This window comes from Lutra lutra, chromosome 2, assembly GCF_902655055.1.
Source record: "Lutra lutra chromosome 2, mLutLut1.2, whole genome shotgun sequence".
Lineage (NCBI taxonomy): Eukaryota > Metazoa > Chordata > Mammalia > Carnivora > Mustelidae > Lutra > Lutra lutra.
In genome coordinates, this window is record NC_062279.1 from 152,467,520 (window position 1) to 152,484,990 (window position 17,471).

A 17,471-nucleotide genomic window follows, 5' to 3' on the forward strand; every position below is an offset into this window, starting at 1 on the left:
GTAAAATTATCCCATGTTCATGGATCAGAAGAATTAATATTATCAAAATGTCAATACTGCCAAAAGCCATCTGTAGATTCCATGCAATCTCTATAAAGATTTCAATGACCCTCTTTACAGAAGTAGGAAAAAAACTCCTAAAATTTATGTGGAACCACAAGACCCCAAAAGCTGAAGTAATCAAAATGTGATGCCTCCTGCTTTGTCCTTCTCAGGAGGCATCACACTTTGATTTCAAGCTATACTATAAAGTTACAGTCATTGAAACAGCATGGTATTAGCATAAAAACAGACCAATAGGCCAGTGGAACAGAATCGAGAGCCCAGAAATAAACCCAAGTACGTATGGTCAACTGATACTTGACAAGGGAGCCAAGAGTACTCAGTGGAGAAAAGACAGTCTCTTCAGTAAATGGTTCAGGGATAATTGGATATTCACATGCACAAGAATGAAAGAGGGACCCCGATCTTACACCACTCACAAAAAATGAACTCAAAATGGATTAAAGGCTTAAATATAAGACCTGAATCCATGAAACTCCTTGGAAGCAGGGGGGTAACTTAGGAAAAAAGCTCCTTGACATGGGTCCTGGTAATGAGTTTTTGGATATGACACCTAAGCATAAACAACAAAATCAAAATGTAATTTTTTAGCTAGGTTTATGGAAGCTTGGGAGTACATCAGCTTATTTGATAGTCATTGTTTTACAAGCCAATATTCAGCTTGTTCTGACTCCAGAGGTTCTCGTGAGGTTGTAGGCAAGGTGGCCAAGGATGCAGTCAGTTGAAAGTTTGACTGGGTTGGGGGGGTTTCTTCCAAGGTGGCTTACCCTTCTGCCTGGCAGGTGCTGAGTTTTGGCAGGAGGCTCAGTTCAAACCTCCCCACAAAGCTGCTTGAGCATCCTCCCGACATGACAGCTGATTTCCCCTAAAGCAAGTGATCCAAAAGAAAGCAAGGACAAAGCCACGGTGCCTTTCCTGACCTAGAGTCAGAAGCTACATACCTGTACTCATATCCCACTCATTAGAAGTGAGTCACTAAGTGAGGCCCCCACAGAAAGCAGGGAGAACCAGGGTCTGCTTTTGGAAGGCAGAGCTATCAACAGATCTATAGGCATTGAAACTGAGACATGAGACATAACATGTCTCAACAAGCCACCTCTCTTCCCTTTTGCATGTTTTTCCCCTGGAAGCTCTGTGTTCCTAAACCTGCCCTTTGAAATCATGCCCTCCTGTGAAGCCCCTTCCCTGTACTCCGTCCCCCTGTCTGCTCAGACCCTCTTCCAGTACTTTTATACTCAAAGTGGATTTAGTCTTTCTGGCAGAGGTTTTAGATCCTGTATAGCTCTCTACCTCTGTCTGCAATTTTTCTCCGTCTGTCTCTGCTTACCACAAAACCAAAAGGAGGCCTAAGCGAGGGAAAAAAAAAAATCACACACTGAAATGAGGGCACTTTTCTCTTTTTTCCTTTTTTGAAGTTTTTGGCATTCTGTGTTCTCAGGTTGTACTGGGAGCTTGGCTACCCCATAGATTTACTTCCCCTTCTCATTGTTTGGTTTATTTGGGAGGAAATATGAAAAGGCAGGTAGCAAGGTTATCACCTGTGCAGATTTCCCTGGGATTTTAAAGGTTGTTCCTCCTAAATGGGCACCAGGCTTTAATTAAGAAGGAGGAGGAGATGGAGGAAGGAGAGGGGAAGGAGGAGGAGGGAAAGAAGAAGGAGAAAAGTAAGGAGGAGACAGAGAAAGGAAGAAAGAAAAGGAGAAAAAGAAGGGAAAATACTCAATTGACATGCTACAGCTAGCATTTGTGATGGCAGACCCAGTGCTTAGAATCTTTTCATGTGTCCAATAACTCTATCCTCACAAAACCCTAAGAGGTAAGCTCTGTTAATGTCCCTGTCCTGCCATGGAGAAAACCAAGGATTAGAACTGTTGGTAAGTTCTCCAACGTCCCACAGGCGATGTGGGTGAGGCTTGGCTGCAGGTGTGGACACCGAGCAGAGTGTGGACACTGCTTACAGCATCTTGCCCTGGGGTCAGTGCCAGGGGGAAGGTTAACATACCATGTAACTTCTGAGCCCAAGGACTTGAAGTACATGCAGAAGAATGCACACCCTCAGAGCCCAGAGTTGCTGAGATTTTGATTGCTTTGCCCAGCATATCTCTTCTGACTTCAGCCTATTCTGGTTTTGACATTTTCCAACCACCTGGAAGAGTGAAAAATAAAGAAAACCCACTTGGAGAGCATGAAAGGCCATCAAGTCTTACCCTTGCTTTTAAAAAAAGATACAAGGAAAAGATCACAGTCTTGTAAGATACGTTGTTGGATGAGTTTAATGCCATTGTTTTTCTAAGTAGACGTATAATCACAGCACAGTTTTTCTTGCTGTTTATTGTAATGCAGGACGAGGAAGAGCTGCTTAGTGCCAAGGATGAGGAGGATTTTCTGTTGGGCTTAGACCACGCAGCTAAGGATTTCATAGCCATCAGACCCGCAGAGTACGAAAGCATCCACATTCGACTGCAGATGGAAAGAGAACTCCTCTTCGTACCCAGCAGGGTGACAGGTACTTGTACTTTTTGCCTTCCTGCTCACTTCGGGCATCTTCATTTTCCTTCATGTGAAATACGGCTGGTGTCTGAGGATAAAGAACTTGAGCAAATGCCCATTGAACACTCACTTACTGATGGAATAGCCCAAGAAACACCAGGGTGTTTTGAGGGGTCCCCTCATCAAATTGGTGACCAGTTCTGGGGGCCGAGAGTCTGAGAGAGTCTGAGATTCAGGCTGTGAGGAGAATCTCTCTGTTTCATCCTCTACTCCCTCTCAACCCTGCTAGAACACTTACGTGACCAGATTTGTGGGGGGGGGGTTCCCCCACACCAACCAATTCTCCAATAGTAGCTGGATATCCTACAGTTCAGCTCTGACACTTATACCTGGAGTCAGCACAGACCCCACAAGTTAAGGACTCCGTCTCACAAGACTGCCTTCTGCTTAGACACCAATCACAAGTAGTGGGTCCCCATGTTACCCATACTTCTATTTGATTTTGCCACAAATTGGAGGTTCCATGACACCCTCCTCGGGTTTGATAATTTGTTCTAACAGTGCATAGTAGTCAGAGAAACACTTACATTTACTGGCTTATCATATAATAAAAGATATGTGGGCACCTGGGTGACTTCATTGGTTAAGCACCTGCCTTCAACTTAGGTCATGATCTCGGGGTCCTGTGATTGAGCCCCATGTTGCTCAGCGGGGAGTCTGGTTCTCCCTCTCCCTCTGCCTGCCATTTCCCCTGCTTGTGCTCTCTTGCTCTCAAATAAATTTTAAAAATCTTAAAAAAAGAAAAAAACAAAAACAAAAAACAAGGGTATGAGAGAGAACAGAGATGAAGAGAGTCATAGGACATGGCATGTGAGAAGGATCGTGGAGGTTCCATCCCCTCTCCAGGGTCCCTGCCCTCCCAGCCCCACCATGAGTTCATCGACCAGGAAGTTTTCCAAACCCCTACAGCTAGGATATTTATGGAGGCTTCTTCTGTCCACAGGAGAGACCAAGTCAGTGCCATTGGTGATTAATGAACCCTGTAGTCCCTGTCCTCTCCCGGAGGTGGGGATAGAGAGCAGCACTGGCTGAAAGCCCCAACCCTCTACTCGCATGGCTGGTTCCCCTGTCTGTGGGCACCACCCTGAGACTATCTAGGAGCCCCCAGCCATCAGGCATCTCACTCACATGCAAGAGGACATGATCACATCAGAGGTTCTGAGGGAGGTACGAAGCAGATTGGCTGAGGCTCCTCACCTCAGGGACAATGGCCGGGGTACGAGAGCAGGGACCTTCCATTTAACTCCTAGTGACTGCCCCTTGCTTTGTTTCTGCCCTGGACTTCCCTTTGTTCTTTTTTCCCTTGGAATTTTCTTTCCTCCCGAGAGTACCTGAGGGACCTCCCCAGTTAGTTAGCTGATAGTTCAAGCTTAAAATGGGAGTCCCCCCAGGAGAGCCCCTCAGGCTGGGAAGGGGGGCTGCACTCACCTTACCTGGGATTTGGATTTCTTTTCATTTGTCATGTTCTGAGTTCCAGTTAAATGCCAAGCCAAGGATAAATTATTGTTCCATTTTGATAGGTCATTTTGAATCGTGTATGGTCCAAAGTACTGGGATTTGTTGGACATTTCAGGTTTCCTTTTAAAGTAGGTAGCTGGGATATGTAACCAGAGGTTACAACTTTGCCAAAACAATAATAGCAAACGCATTCCATGCCCTTCCTCTGCTAGGTTCCTTTCTAAGTACTTGTTGTGTATAAACTCACCTGGCTCCACACCAGGGCTGGACAAGTGTTCTTTCTCACACCCATTTTACAGATGAAAAAGCAGAAGCCCAGAGAAGTTAGGGAACTAGTCTGAGACCACAAAGCTAGTGACAGGAGGGAAGGTGGGTCTCTGACCTGGGAGGCCAGCCACAAAAGCCACACACCAGGCACAATGTGTCCTGATGCTCCTTGGGGGTTTGGAGAAGTTCATGGGCAGCAGCCTTGGCCAAGGAGGAGTGCTGTTTCTTTGTGTTTGTCAGAGGACTCCCTGTCAGGCCTGTCCCTGGAGACCCCCGGGCTGGGAGGGGAGGTTAGACCCCAGGGGCTGGCTCAGACCAGGGGTGGGGGTGGGAGAGGAGTATGTGGAAGAGGCTGTGGGAGCACCAGCGGCACCTGGCACCTGCCCTGAGTGGGGAATCTGAGCTCCAGTCCAGAGGGGAGGCAACCCCTGGCCTAGCAAACAGGAGGTGGGGAGCCACACTGCCCCAGCTCCTCCTCCTTGAGGAATGACCCTGAGCGAGTTCCTCCATTTTCAGGGCCTTACCAGAAAACAGGAGGAACTGAAACGATCCTACGACATGACTCCAGGTGTTTCTTCTTCCTTTGAGCACTGAGGAAATTGCTTGAGTGAAGCCCTTGTGTTGTGACCAGCACATAGCAGGGGATCAAGAGTAATAATGTTTTTGTCACTGTGTCCGTTCTTGTCACTGCTTGGAGAATGGTTGACAAAGCAGAGTGCATTCGCCCCAGGGACGCGGGAAGCAAATGTCAAGGCTTCTGTTGGCACATATTTTTAATCTCATCCTTTCCTGATTTAACTTTGTATGTATGATAGCATGTCCACAAACAGTAAGCATACATAGAGTGAGAGTAGGCAGAAACATCTCCATGAAAACCTTCGAAGATGTAAAAAAAAAAAAAAAAAAAAAAACCTTCGAAGACCGCTGGGTTGGTGCCGGGCAGCTGCCTAGCCATGTGAATGGAGGGCTGGGGGCAGACCCCCATGTTTGCTCAGGTTTGCCCCCATTGTCTCAGAACTCCGAGGTCACTTTTTCCAAGAATACTGGCATTAGCTGTTTTGCATGGGTGAGTTTGGGAAGCAGAGTGTGCAAAGGGCCTCATACAGGAAAATTAGCAGATTCAGGGATTTGGCAAGATGCAGAGTGAGATAATTATAAACAAGAGACTCTCCACCTTTCCTCATTAACTCCCAAATTACCTCCGGACACTCACAGGTCCCCTGGCTTCTTCTCTTATTTTCTCCTCTGGCCTACTCTGCCTAAGCAGGCCCAGGGATCTTTCCAGAACTGAAAATCTGCTAGGTCACTCCCCGGGTAGAGCCTTCAGGGGTCCATCCCCTGACCAAAACTCAAGCTGCTGATGACTGGAAGGGCCCTCCGTCTGCCCTGCCCCTGCTCGCCCCCCCCAACAGTGCCCAGTGTTACCCCACTTTTGGGCCACACCATGCCCTTGGGGGGTGGGGGGTACACTACCCCAGGCTCCATCTCTCTCAACCTTCACGAGTTGGTGCAAATGTAAGGCCTCCTGAGAAAAGCCTCCCTCCCTGCTCTGTCTCCTTTATAACTTTTTAACTTACACAGCATTTTCTCTTACTTTACCTCCTGTAATTCTCCCGAGAACCCAGGAAATAGATATAATCATCCCTTCTGTACAGAAGGAAAGGTTCCAAGCCAGGCCTGGCCCAGGTGCATTGGGCAGGCGAGCAAGCCGAGCAGGCCTTTGGATGTGAACACCGCCCTCCCCACAGCAGGCCCCGCTGGTGAGCGAGGCGCGGAGTCCTGTCACCATTCCACAGCTATGACAGGGGAACACGTTCTTCTTGTCCTTGGTCCTTGAGAATTAAGATGGGGCCTTTGCGGCTTCCAGGAATACAAATGTAATTTCCAGAGTGGTTTGAAATGTGTATGCTGGCACTAATGTTGCGGTGTTTGTTTACGTGCTCTCTAGTGCCTACATATAAAAAGCTTCCCGAGAACGTGCAGCCCAGATTTCTGGAAGACGAAGGCCTTTATATTGGGGCAAGACCAGAGGTGCCCCGTGCCTGTCAGAACACCATGGAGAACCGGCTGCTGACGCAGGAGCCCGTAAGCCACCCCGTCTCACTTGTAGCCCCCGGGCGTCTCTCGGATCAGACCGGCTTCTAGCCGTCCCAGGCAGTCACCACACCCTCATGCTCCTGCCCTCCTGTCTACAGACAGTGGTACAATTTTTTTTTTCCTTTTCAATTTGTCTCTTAGTACATTTGGTGATCCTCAGACCACACACACTCCCCCCCGCCCAAAAAGCCCATCTTCTACTGGCCGGGCTTGGGATTCTCCTGCTGAGTCAGATGTCGGTGACTTTTGCACGATGCACAATGTTTAATTCTCCACAGATTGAACATTCACAGTTGTTTTTCTCCTATGGTTTTTTCCTGTAATTTTTAATGACTAGAAAATACTTTTTCGAGCACTCCTATAAGCTTTTTGTTATGGTTTTTTTGGAGGGGAGTGAGGATTATATCCTTAATTAGTTGTGCAGGAGTGTTAGTGAAGACTCAGTTGCTAATGGAAATGAGGCTTTTAAAGATCTAGTCGGGACAGAGGAAGGTGCATGAAATGTGTATGTAGACCCAGAGTTTTCTGGCAACTGTCATTTATTTTGTAAACCATTTTCTCTCCAGTTAAAAGAAAATGGTGTTCTTGCCTCTGTTTGATCTGCAGGGAAGGAAGTGGTTTGGAGATGATGGGAGAATTCTGGCACTACCCAACCCCACCAAGGCGTTTCCTTCCAGACCACCAATGCTGACACAGGGGCAAGACATTAAGGCAGAACTTGAAACACTGTATAAAAAGGTAAGCCTGACTCCTCATTTTCAACACATGAAGGTGCTTCACAGTGCTTTGCTCTTCCAGTAGCTTGGGGTACCAAATTCATAACATTCTACCTTGGTGGTGGTTTTGTTTTTTAAGTTCGCTGCCTTACAGACAAGGAAGCAGGTGTGTTATATAAGAGCCAGTCTGCTCTGCTCACCTAATCTTTTATTTATTTATTTGTTTGTTTGTTTGTTTATTTATTTATTTGACAGAGAGACACACAGTGAGAGAGGGAACACAAGCAGGGGGAGTGGGAGAGGGAGAAGCAGGTTTCCCACCAAGCAAGGACCCCGATGGGGGCTTGATCCCAGGACCCAGAGATCATGACCTGAGCCGAAATCAAGAGTCGGCTGTTTAACCGACAGAGCCATCCAGGTTCCCCCAGCTGGAGATTTTCTATCCTTGAAAATCCTTTTTACTGTGTTTTCCTAAGGTCTGATACCAAACTACCTGCTGTAAGTCCAGGCACTAACACTCATAAGGCAAACTCTGTGTTGTAAACTGTCTGTGTTGCAATTTCTTCATCTGTGAAATGGACATAATAATAGCACCTACCTCCTGGGATAGTTGTGCAGATGGGTGAGGATCGTACATTCGAGAGCTTGGAACCGAGCTCAGTAGGTGCCAACTAGTGTTCAACAGACACAGTTGCCTGCCTTAGTGTTTAATTATATTGCTTTTCCTTTCCTGAGCTGCTGAGAAAAGACCACTTCCTTCTGAAACCCAGGAAATTTTATATTTCAACACGGATAAAGTGAAACCGAAGGAGGGGATTTAAAGATCATTCTGGAAAGCAGGCTGCCCAACAGAGAAAACACAGGTGCAAGTTGCAGCATCTGAGCGGTCCTGTCAACAACTACTGTGCAATTTTGGGAGGGTCCCTTTACCTCTGTGCCCATTTCCTGGATTGAAAAATAGGAACAATAATAATCTTCTCTACCTCAGAGGAGCATTGTGGGTATTAAGGTGATGTCACTGTATCCCACTTTTTCTTAAATTGTGAATTTCTATGAAATTTTGTTATTACAGATAAGTATTAATGAGTGGCTACTTTGGGGCACCTGGGTGGCTCAGTCAGTTAAGCGTCTGCCTTCGGCTCAGGTTGTCATCCAAGGGTCCTGGGATCAAGTCCCACATCGGGCTCCCTGCTAGTGGGAAGCCTGCTTCTCCCTCTTCCACTCCCCCTGCTTGTGTTCTCTCTCTCACTGTGTTTCTCTCTGTCAAATAAATAAAATGTTAAAAAAAAAAAAAAGTGGCTACTTTGTGCAGAAACGTGATCATGGGAGTAGATGATCACAAAACAAGCATAAACCCAAGTCACAGTCCATGAGGGATTTGTCATCTGTTTGCTTACACGATAGACACATGATATAATTAGTGATCAAGACAATCATCCCCTTGTGCACATATCCAGTAGTACATCAGTCTTCCTTCACCTTCCATCTGTTTCAGCAGGATACACTGATATAATGAGGCACTAAATTATGAGTTGCAGTGAGAAAACAGAAGAGTAAGTGCTATGTTGAGTTGGGTATTAAGGGAGCCAATTAATCTTATCTATCTGCTTCAGAAGTTGTGAGCTAGTTAGGAAATGCATGGAGGTCATAGAGGGATGCAGAGATCGGACTCCCTAAGGGTAAAACCGGACAGCAGAAGGCTACTGGAATGCAGGACCAGATGAGCATCCTGCTCCAAATCCCATGAATTCTGCTCCCGTCTAGCACAGCCCTGGTGAGTTCACCATAAGGAGTACTGAGGAGAACACGCAGGGCCAGTAAGCAGGCTCTCAGGAGAAAGTTAAGAAGGGGCAGCAGAGAACCCGGACCAATGGCTTTCAGGCTCCAGCTGGCTCTCTAGTCATGTTCTTCCTTCTCTCTGGGGAAAGAGCCATGAGGATGAGACATGCAGAGAGAAACAGGGTGGTTTTCTCCTAATACCTATGAGAGGAGAGATCTTCCCATCGTGCGTACAGAAATGAGGAAGGAGAGAAGGAGAATGTCCCACTCAGTGGGGCTGGTCATCCAGTGTCACAGAGCAAAAAAATTAAGAGAGAAAAGCCAAAGAGACTAGAGATTCCCAAGGTCATTTCCCAGAGGGTCACGCTTTGGATCTAGCAAAGTGGGAAGAATATATCTGAGTGTGTGGGAAGGATACAGAAGGGTTTAAATTAGAGGGAGGGGATATTATTCTCTTTGCATGTTCCCCCTTTCCTCGTGACCTATTACATTCACTGTGGACTTACACACCTCAGTCTTTTTTGGGGAATGTGGTTGTGGAAACTTCCAGTGATTCAAAACATAATGCATCTCTTTTTGGATTAGTTTTTTCACAATTTTATTTCTTTACTAACTTTTACATTTTCTTACATTTATTCAGATCTGTCCAATGTCAAAACCCATGTTTTTTCCACTGTTCCATGTAAGAGGCTTGCCTTTAAGAAAAAAATATTAAATGCATATGACCTATATTTTTAGTCTTATATCTAAACAGACTTCCCATCTGGGAGTTTTGACATGACACAGGAACACAGAAGGTGATAAACGGGTGAGAAGGCTTCACTAATAGCTTATTAATGTATCTCCCCCCCCCTCCACTAACCCCCACTAGCCTGTAAATGACGAAAAGCAAAGATGGGGTTTTCTTCTTCTTTTAACCATAGCACTGAGTAGGAGGCTGGCACATAGGGACACCTCAATCAAAGTACAAACTGAATGTTATTAAAATGATTCAGCTGAGTTGAATGTCTCTAGAAGAAACTCCTTCCTTATTCCTCTCTTCAGCTGTCTCTCCTGCAGAACAGTGGCTTTCCTGGGCTCTGGCGTAACCCTGGCATCCCAGTGACAGAAAACCAAGTTAGTGTTCTGGATCAGGAGTTGTCGATTCCCTGGGCCATTAATGCTGAATTTTTGCCTCAGAGCTCTCAGGCCCAAAGCTAACCTAGCAGGACTGACCAAACCCATCCCTCATCAGTAGTTCGTTAAAGTGGAATATTCTACTCTTCCGAGATTAAAACCTTTGTGAGAGACCATTAAAAATAGAGAAATATAAGAAGAGAGTCCATATCGTGCAAAGAACAAAGTTAGACGTCAAATGAGAAAGAATGCAATTGAATACTTCTTAAGAAGGACCTATTCCAAAACTTAAAAAATAAAAATGCCAAGGGATCATTGAACATCAGACATAAACAATGTAAAATGCAGTTCACCTAATCCTGATGTCAAAGTAACGTCAGGGTTGTTGAAAGCAATCCCAGTAGCTTCCCTCCTGCCTCCCTTCCTCCTTCCCTCCCTTCCTGCTTCCTCTGTTCCTTCCTTCCTTCCATATTTCCTTCCTTCCTTCTTTTATTTTTATTTTTCCCATCCTTAACAGAAAGTCCACTATATTCTCAGTTGTCCTAAACTTAGAGAATATAGAGGTAGCAATATTCAAACATGGCCTTAGACTGTCCCTAGTATATGGGTAGACAGAAATGCAAGTGTTGCAAATTCTGTCAGGGGGCACCTGGCTGGCTCAGTCTATAGAGCCTGTGACTCTTGATCTCAAGGTCGTAAGTTTGAGCACCACGTTGGGCACAGAGTCTACATTTTTTAAAAAATTAAAGATTCTGTGATTAGAAGTTGGCATGACATTCCTGGGAGGCATATGTGTAGGAGCCTTCCCTTCACAAAACTGCCTACCATTTTGAGGAATTTACTGACTCCAACCTCCTTGTTAATAACCACTTGATAAGGTTACCTCTTCCCTCTCCACCATTCTCACCGATGTTACACAGAGCACTGGTCACCTACTATGTTATAAGCACTGCATGGACCAGCACTCTTTGGTTTGCAAATGATAAAAACTAAAGCAAATCAGCTTAAGTAAAGAGAGAATTTGGTGGTCCATAAAACTGGGAAGGATCTGGAGATAAATCATAAAAATGAAGGAGGGACTTTGGGAACCAGGACTTTGGTGGCTGTCTCTCTCTCTGCCTCTCTTTCCCCTGGTTCTCCTTGAATGTTGACTAGTTTCATTCCCTCTGATTGCTGACAGACCAGGATTCTCCATGTGTTAGGAGACATGACCCTTGATAATCTAACCTTAACAACACCAGGGGAAAGGACTCTATCTTTTTCTCCTAGATTCACATTATCCATAACAAGGACAAGCTGGTCAATTGTAAGTGAGACTTGTGACCCTCACTTCATGCCCAGAAGATGGGAATGAGAAAGCTTCCAGGAATGAGAAAGCTTCCAGAGAGGACCAGAACAATAGCCACAGAATCAATAGCAGGCTCTGGACTGGATTCAGACTCTGTTCCTGTTATTTTCCCAGGGCAAATATAGAGACTTGTATTTTAATCCCAGCAATGATTATTCTCTTTCTGTATGACTCTTATCTTTTTAATTTTTTAAAGATTTATTTATTTTATAGAGAGAATACGTGAGCAAGGGGAGGAGTGGAGGGAGAGGGAGAGAGAAGAGAGAGAAGCAGACTCCCTGCTGAGCACAGAACCCAATCGGGGGCTTGATCCCAGGATCCCAAGATCACAACCTGAGCCAAAACCAAGTGTCGGTCGCTCAACTGACTAAGCCACCCAGGCACCCCTTTACAGCTTTAAAATTTCTTTCTCCATTGGCATGCATCTCCACACACGCCAAGACCATCAGCAGATAATCCATTTGCATCACCTCTGGTAGTTTTGGGTTTTGGTTTTCAATTGAAAAATGAAGAATCAAATCAATTTCAAGATTAAAATAATATGTTCTATAAATATCATTTATTCTTAGAAGAAATTATTTCCACTATTTTCACGATCATTCTCAGTATATAGTCAAAGAAAATAAATTTAACAAAAAGAGAAACAAGGAACCATCTTTATCTCTTATAGGAAGAGAGTTAGGCTCTTTTGAGCAGTCTAACCCAGTGACTACGACGGTCCTGGAAGCTTTTTTTATGTGGTTGAGCTGAGCCTAAGGCAGAGACCACCAGCAATCATTTGACCATGGGCTAATGCAGATGTGGGGAAGGGGAAATGAAGTACAGGTGCCCTGGGTAACATTTCAGGTAAATTGGACCACACAACCCACATTTACCCACATTACTTACTCATACCAAGAAGAGTACAGGATGGAACCTGAGAGCCACTCCTGAATGACCTCATAACTCTGGAACGCCATGGCAAGAGGAAAGGCAAGAACCAACAGGAGCAGAGCAATTAGAAAGGAATTTTCTATTAAGTCTATAGAATGCTGTTTAGTTGTACATGTCTTTGTGAGGTGGAAATTTTTTAATTAATCTCAGCAGTCTGGGTGATCATGAGACACATAGTGGCCACATGCAGATGAAAAACTTCTAACATAGGGCGCCTGGGTGGCTCAGTTGGTTATATGTCCAACTCTTGATTTTTGGCTCAGGTCATGATGTCAGGGTCATGGGACTGAGCCCTGTGGGGATGCTGGGTGTGGAGCCTGCTTGGAATTCTGTCCTTCTCCTTCTTCTCAACCCCAATCCCCACTCACTCTCTCTTAAAAATAAAAAAAAAATAAAATAAGCTTCTAACACAAATGTGGGTTATAATTGAATACTGTTATCCAGATGAAAGAGAAAAGAAATTATGCCCTCCGTTGTGGCAGTCTGAAGTATAAGGATATTAATGATCAGAACTGGAGCTTTTATAAGACATGAAATAACAGTGGAATATGATCCTAGCAGAGATGGTCTTCCCTCCCTATAAATGGAAATGGAGACTCAACTCAGCATATTCTGGAAGGTACTGAGATAGTCAGTCCATTCCTACTCAAGCCTACCATTTGTAAACACATCCTGGTTTTAACAAGGACATTTTTTTAAGCAAAAAATTCTCTTGGTCTTCTCATCAAAGACAGATTGAATGTTATAGGAGAAGACACATTATTTTATTAAAGTAAATGAAGATACACTGTGTTGAAGTCCCCCAGGAAATCATAAGTCCTAAGTATACATTAATAGTCTACTGATCTTGGGGAAGATGGGAAAAATGAAACAGAATGCCTAAAAAGAAATAAACTCATATATTCCCACTTGTGGGTCCTGGTGCAACTGGCTGTTGTCCCATTGCACATTAAATCATCATTATCCAGCGAGTGCTTTAATTGGGGTCCCCCCATACTCTGTTCTCTTTAACAGGCAGTAAAATATGTCCACAGAAGTCAACACATGATTGGATCTGGGGACCCCCCTGGAAATTTCCAACTGGACATTGATATTTCAGGGTTAATCTTCACTCATCATCCTTGTTTTAGCCGAGAGCATGTTTTGGCAGCCAAGCTGGCCCAACTATATGACCAGTACCTTGCAAGACACCAGAGAAACAAGGCAAAATTCCTCACTGATAAGGTACATTCTTCTGTTCTTACTGTTGATGGGTTTGGTGCTTTTGATGAGCCCAAGCAACAAAAACACCGGCCTGCAGCAAATGTTCATGCACCCCTTATACATGCCCCCTCGGCCTACGATGGATGATAGATTGTTCTATCTGCAAGCAAATGGAAGGCTATGACAATGTACATTTCACATGTGCAAATTCAGTGGCTCACTCTTGGCTTAAGGAGAAAGGTTTGTGCAAACGGTGCAAGTAGTGTCACCTACAAGGGAGTGTGGGCTTTTAATGGAAGATACATAGCTGTGTCTTGCTTGCATGACCTCAGATGCTGAGCCTATGCATGGCTTGAGAATCTCTCTGTCCTTAGAGGCATTCTCATCTTGACGTGTAATTTGCTATAATGTGGTACCCAAACACGAGTCAGTTGTCTCCAATGATGCTCAAAGAAATGGCACTTACTTCCAATGTGACACCATCCCATGGGATTTTCTTGAGTAATTTTGACTGTGGGCAATTTTAGTCCCACACCCTGACTTTAAAACCTACTGGCCCAAACAAGGGATAATGCCACATTACCTCTTTTTTAGTCTATAGGTTTATGATCTGTTCCCAAAAATATCCCTGTATATCCAAGACCCAGAAAGAGCCACTGTTAGCCTTGAGAGAAACCTTATTTCCGAGACACACATAAAAGCAACACATGTCATGAGCAATGTAATTATCTGGGCTACAGTACAGGGAAGGACATACCCTGTTCTTTGTCATTCCTTTTCTTTTTTAAGAGTAGAAGAAAGAGCTCTCTGTCAGAGTTCGTTGAGGTTAAAGTGTGGGAAGAGCTGGGTGCTTGAACATCCATTCACAGCTTTGCTGGCATCATTTTGCCCTGGCAAGGTGGGTGGTTCAAGGCACATAATTTGCAGTAGGTGGTAGTCTCTAACTTAAAACGTGTATCCATATTTTTTTAAGCTTCAAGCTCTAAGAAATGCAGTTCAGACAGGACTGAATCCAGCAAAGCCTCATAAATCTCTTGATACAACCCAAAAAGCCATCAATGAGTATAAATCTGAAATTCGGTGAGTAAAATCTGTAATTGTAACTTCTACTTTTTTTGTTCCTGTTAGATGTATCCTCATTGAAAGCTTTTTTTCAGTTTTTCCAAATGTGCTGAATACATGAGAAATTAAGCCAAATGAAGTAGTGAGGTAGATTCATCCTTTTAACACCAAATTTGAAGTCCAAGAAAAGAATGAGGTTGTAAGATATTGTAACTTACTCTGCTCCTGTAAACAAACATTGTGACAGCCACAACTTTATTTTTTTTTAAGATTCTATTTATTTATTTGACAGAGTGAGAAGAGAGAGAGCACAAGCAGGGGAGTGGGAGAGGGAGAAGCAGACTCCCTACTGAGCAGGGAGCCTGATGTGGGGCTCGATCCTAGGACCCCAGGACCGTGATCTGAGCTGAAGGCAGATGCTTAACCGACTGAGCCACTCAGGCACCCCTACAGACACCAGTTTAGAGGGCATCCTGACCATAGGCTAGCAAAGTGGAAAATGTCTGTAAGCTGGGACCCAGAAAATTCTGTTTCCGGTGTGTGTACTCTAAGAGCTAGAATGCATGTGTGCACATGGAGACATTTAGTGTGTAAGGAATTCACAGCATCATTTACAAAATTGAGGAGGCGCTGGGAATGACCCCATACCAGAATGACCACATCTGAACATCTGTAGTACAGTTAAATTGACTGAGTTAGATCTGTATGTACAAATATAGAGAAAGGAATGTCGAATGAGAACATCCAGGTGTAAGAGGATTCTCGCCGTGTGAGACAGCTCATGAACCCTAAAGAATACCCAACACAGGGGCACCTGGATGGCTCAGTTGGTTGGGCGACTGCCTTCAGCTGAGGTCGTGATCCCATAGTCCCAGGATTGAGTCCCGCATCGGGCTCCCAGCTCCATGCGGAGTCTGCTTCTCCCTCTGACCTTCTTCCCTCTCATGCTTTCTCACTCTCTCTCTCAAATAAATAAAATCTTTAAAAAAAAAAAATACCCAACACAACGCTTGTCTGTTGTAGGTACACACGTGTGTGGCACAGATGGAAAAGGCACACATGCCAGTTCCAGGGAGGGAGAGAAGGGAATGTAATCCAAGAGGTCTTCAAATGCAGCTATAACATTTGAGACATGACCAAAAGCCCTGAGTAAATGTGACCAAATGTGTACAAGTGTCCTAATGATTTATGACATGGACTTCTCTATTTCTTAGAATTTTTCATAATGAAAATTCAGAAGTTAAAACCCTGATTGTTGCCAAACAATAAGGAAATAACCTAATATAGAAGGTATCCTCCGGAATCCCATCCCTTGGAGAAAATCATGCTAGCAGATTGTTGCTAGTTCTCCCACATGTGTAGTCACTTATGTGTGTGAACACTCACACTTATATACACAGATGCGTTCATGTGTATATATTTATTTAAGGAATCATACTGCATTTACAATCTCACAACTGGCTTTTCTGTGTAAAATACCTCTCAAACCTTTGCCTTTTATACTATATCTAGTTCTGCATCATTATTTATTTTTAAAGGTTTTTTTCAGAATTTATTTATTTATTTGACACAGAGAGAGATCACAAGTAGGCAGAGAGACAGGCAAAGAGAGAGGGGGAAGCAGGCTCCCTGCTAAACAGAGAACCCGATGCGGGGCTTGAATCCAGAACCCTAGGATCAGGACTTGAGTTGAAGGCAGAGGCCCAACCCACTGAGTCATCCAGGGGCCCTAAAGATTTATTTATTTTAGAGAGAGAGCGTTTGCACAGGTGTGCGCCCACAAGCACAGGGCTAGGGGGGCAGAGAGAGAGAATCAAAAGCAAACTCCCTGCTGAGCATGAAGCCTGACCTGGGGCTCAATCCCAAGGCCCTGAGATCACGACCTGAGTCCACACTAAGAGTCAGATGCTTAGCCAACTGCACCACCAAGGCACCCCTGTATCATTATAGAGATGTGATGTTCCCTGTTGATAGGCGTTTGTATTATTCCTATTTTTTTATTATAGAAACTGAACACTAATTGACATTCCTGTGTGCATGCGTATTTCCACAAAATGAATTCTTAGAACAGGAATTTATAAATCAAGGACTTTCAATGTATATTTTTCTTTTTACAGTCTAGCCTGGAGTTGGAAATTCCTCCAGCAAAGTGGAAATTAGCAATGTTGAGATACTATCACTGTAAAAGTATGAAGAGTATGTTTTAAAAGGAAAATTCTTATTTATTCTTTAAAAAAAAAAAAAAAGCCCACAATGCTGGCTCCTTGTGAAAATAATTTTTGCTTAAGCGTACATTGGGTAAGAAAAATGATAGCTGTCGTGAATACAGTAGTGGTTTTATAGGACTCGTATTTATTCATCAGTATTTGAGAATTAGCAGAATTGTGTCAGAGATGGACAGACCATGCAGGGGGGCCCCGCGGACCCCCCTGGGCCCCCAGACCCAGGGCAGTCTTTCCACTGCCCCTGGAGATGAACACCTCTGTGATCCAGCATTTCTGGCCCAGTAAGAGAGTGGGTTCTAGCCTTTTCCTGACATTTCACTATTGTTCAAACAAATCTAAGCAGATGGTCTGCTCCTGGCTGTCCCCTCATGCGGGCCCTGGCTGCCGCTGACCAGCATCCCTGGGAGGCCCCACTGGCTATGCACAGGGTCCCTGGCAGGTGCAGCTCACCTCGGCCCCAAAACGTCAGTCATTCTTCATCTTATCTTCTGTAAATGGCCTCCTGACCTAATCGCTTGTCCCCTGAACTGGAACCAGCCCTATAAGGAAGGCAGCATGGATGTTCATGCAAGATAGGGAAGCACTGCATTTAACTCTTTCTACTGGGTCTTCACTCTCAGACCTACTCAGACTTGAACAAATAAAAATATGACT

At 44.5% G+C, this 17,471-nt stretch overlaps 1 protein-coding gene across 5 annotated transcripts in view; it reads left to right on the forward strand.

Moving 5' to 3' along the window:
* The window catches only part of CC2D2A (coiled-coil and C2 domain containing 2A), a 143,387-nt gene that overhangs the window by 42,168 nt on the left and 83,748 nt on the right, over positions 1-17,471 (forward strand). For all 5 annotated transcript variants that reach the window (XM_047718915.1, XM_047718914.1, XM_047718919.1 and 2 more), the window contains 5 exons: positions 2,407-2,569; positions 6,287-6,423; positions 7,042-7,173; positions 13,342-13,551; positions 14,504-14,610. In XM_047718915.1, the coding sequence (XP_047574871.1) occupies positions 2,407-2,569; positions 6,287-6,423; positions 7,042-7,173; positions 13,342-13,551; positions 14,504-14,610 (749 nt within the window). The remainder of the gene's footprint in view (positions 1-2,406; positions 2,570-6,286; positions 6,424-7,041; positions 7,174-13,341; positions 13,552-14,503; positions 14,611-17,471) is intronic.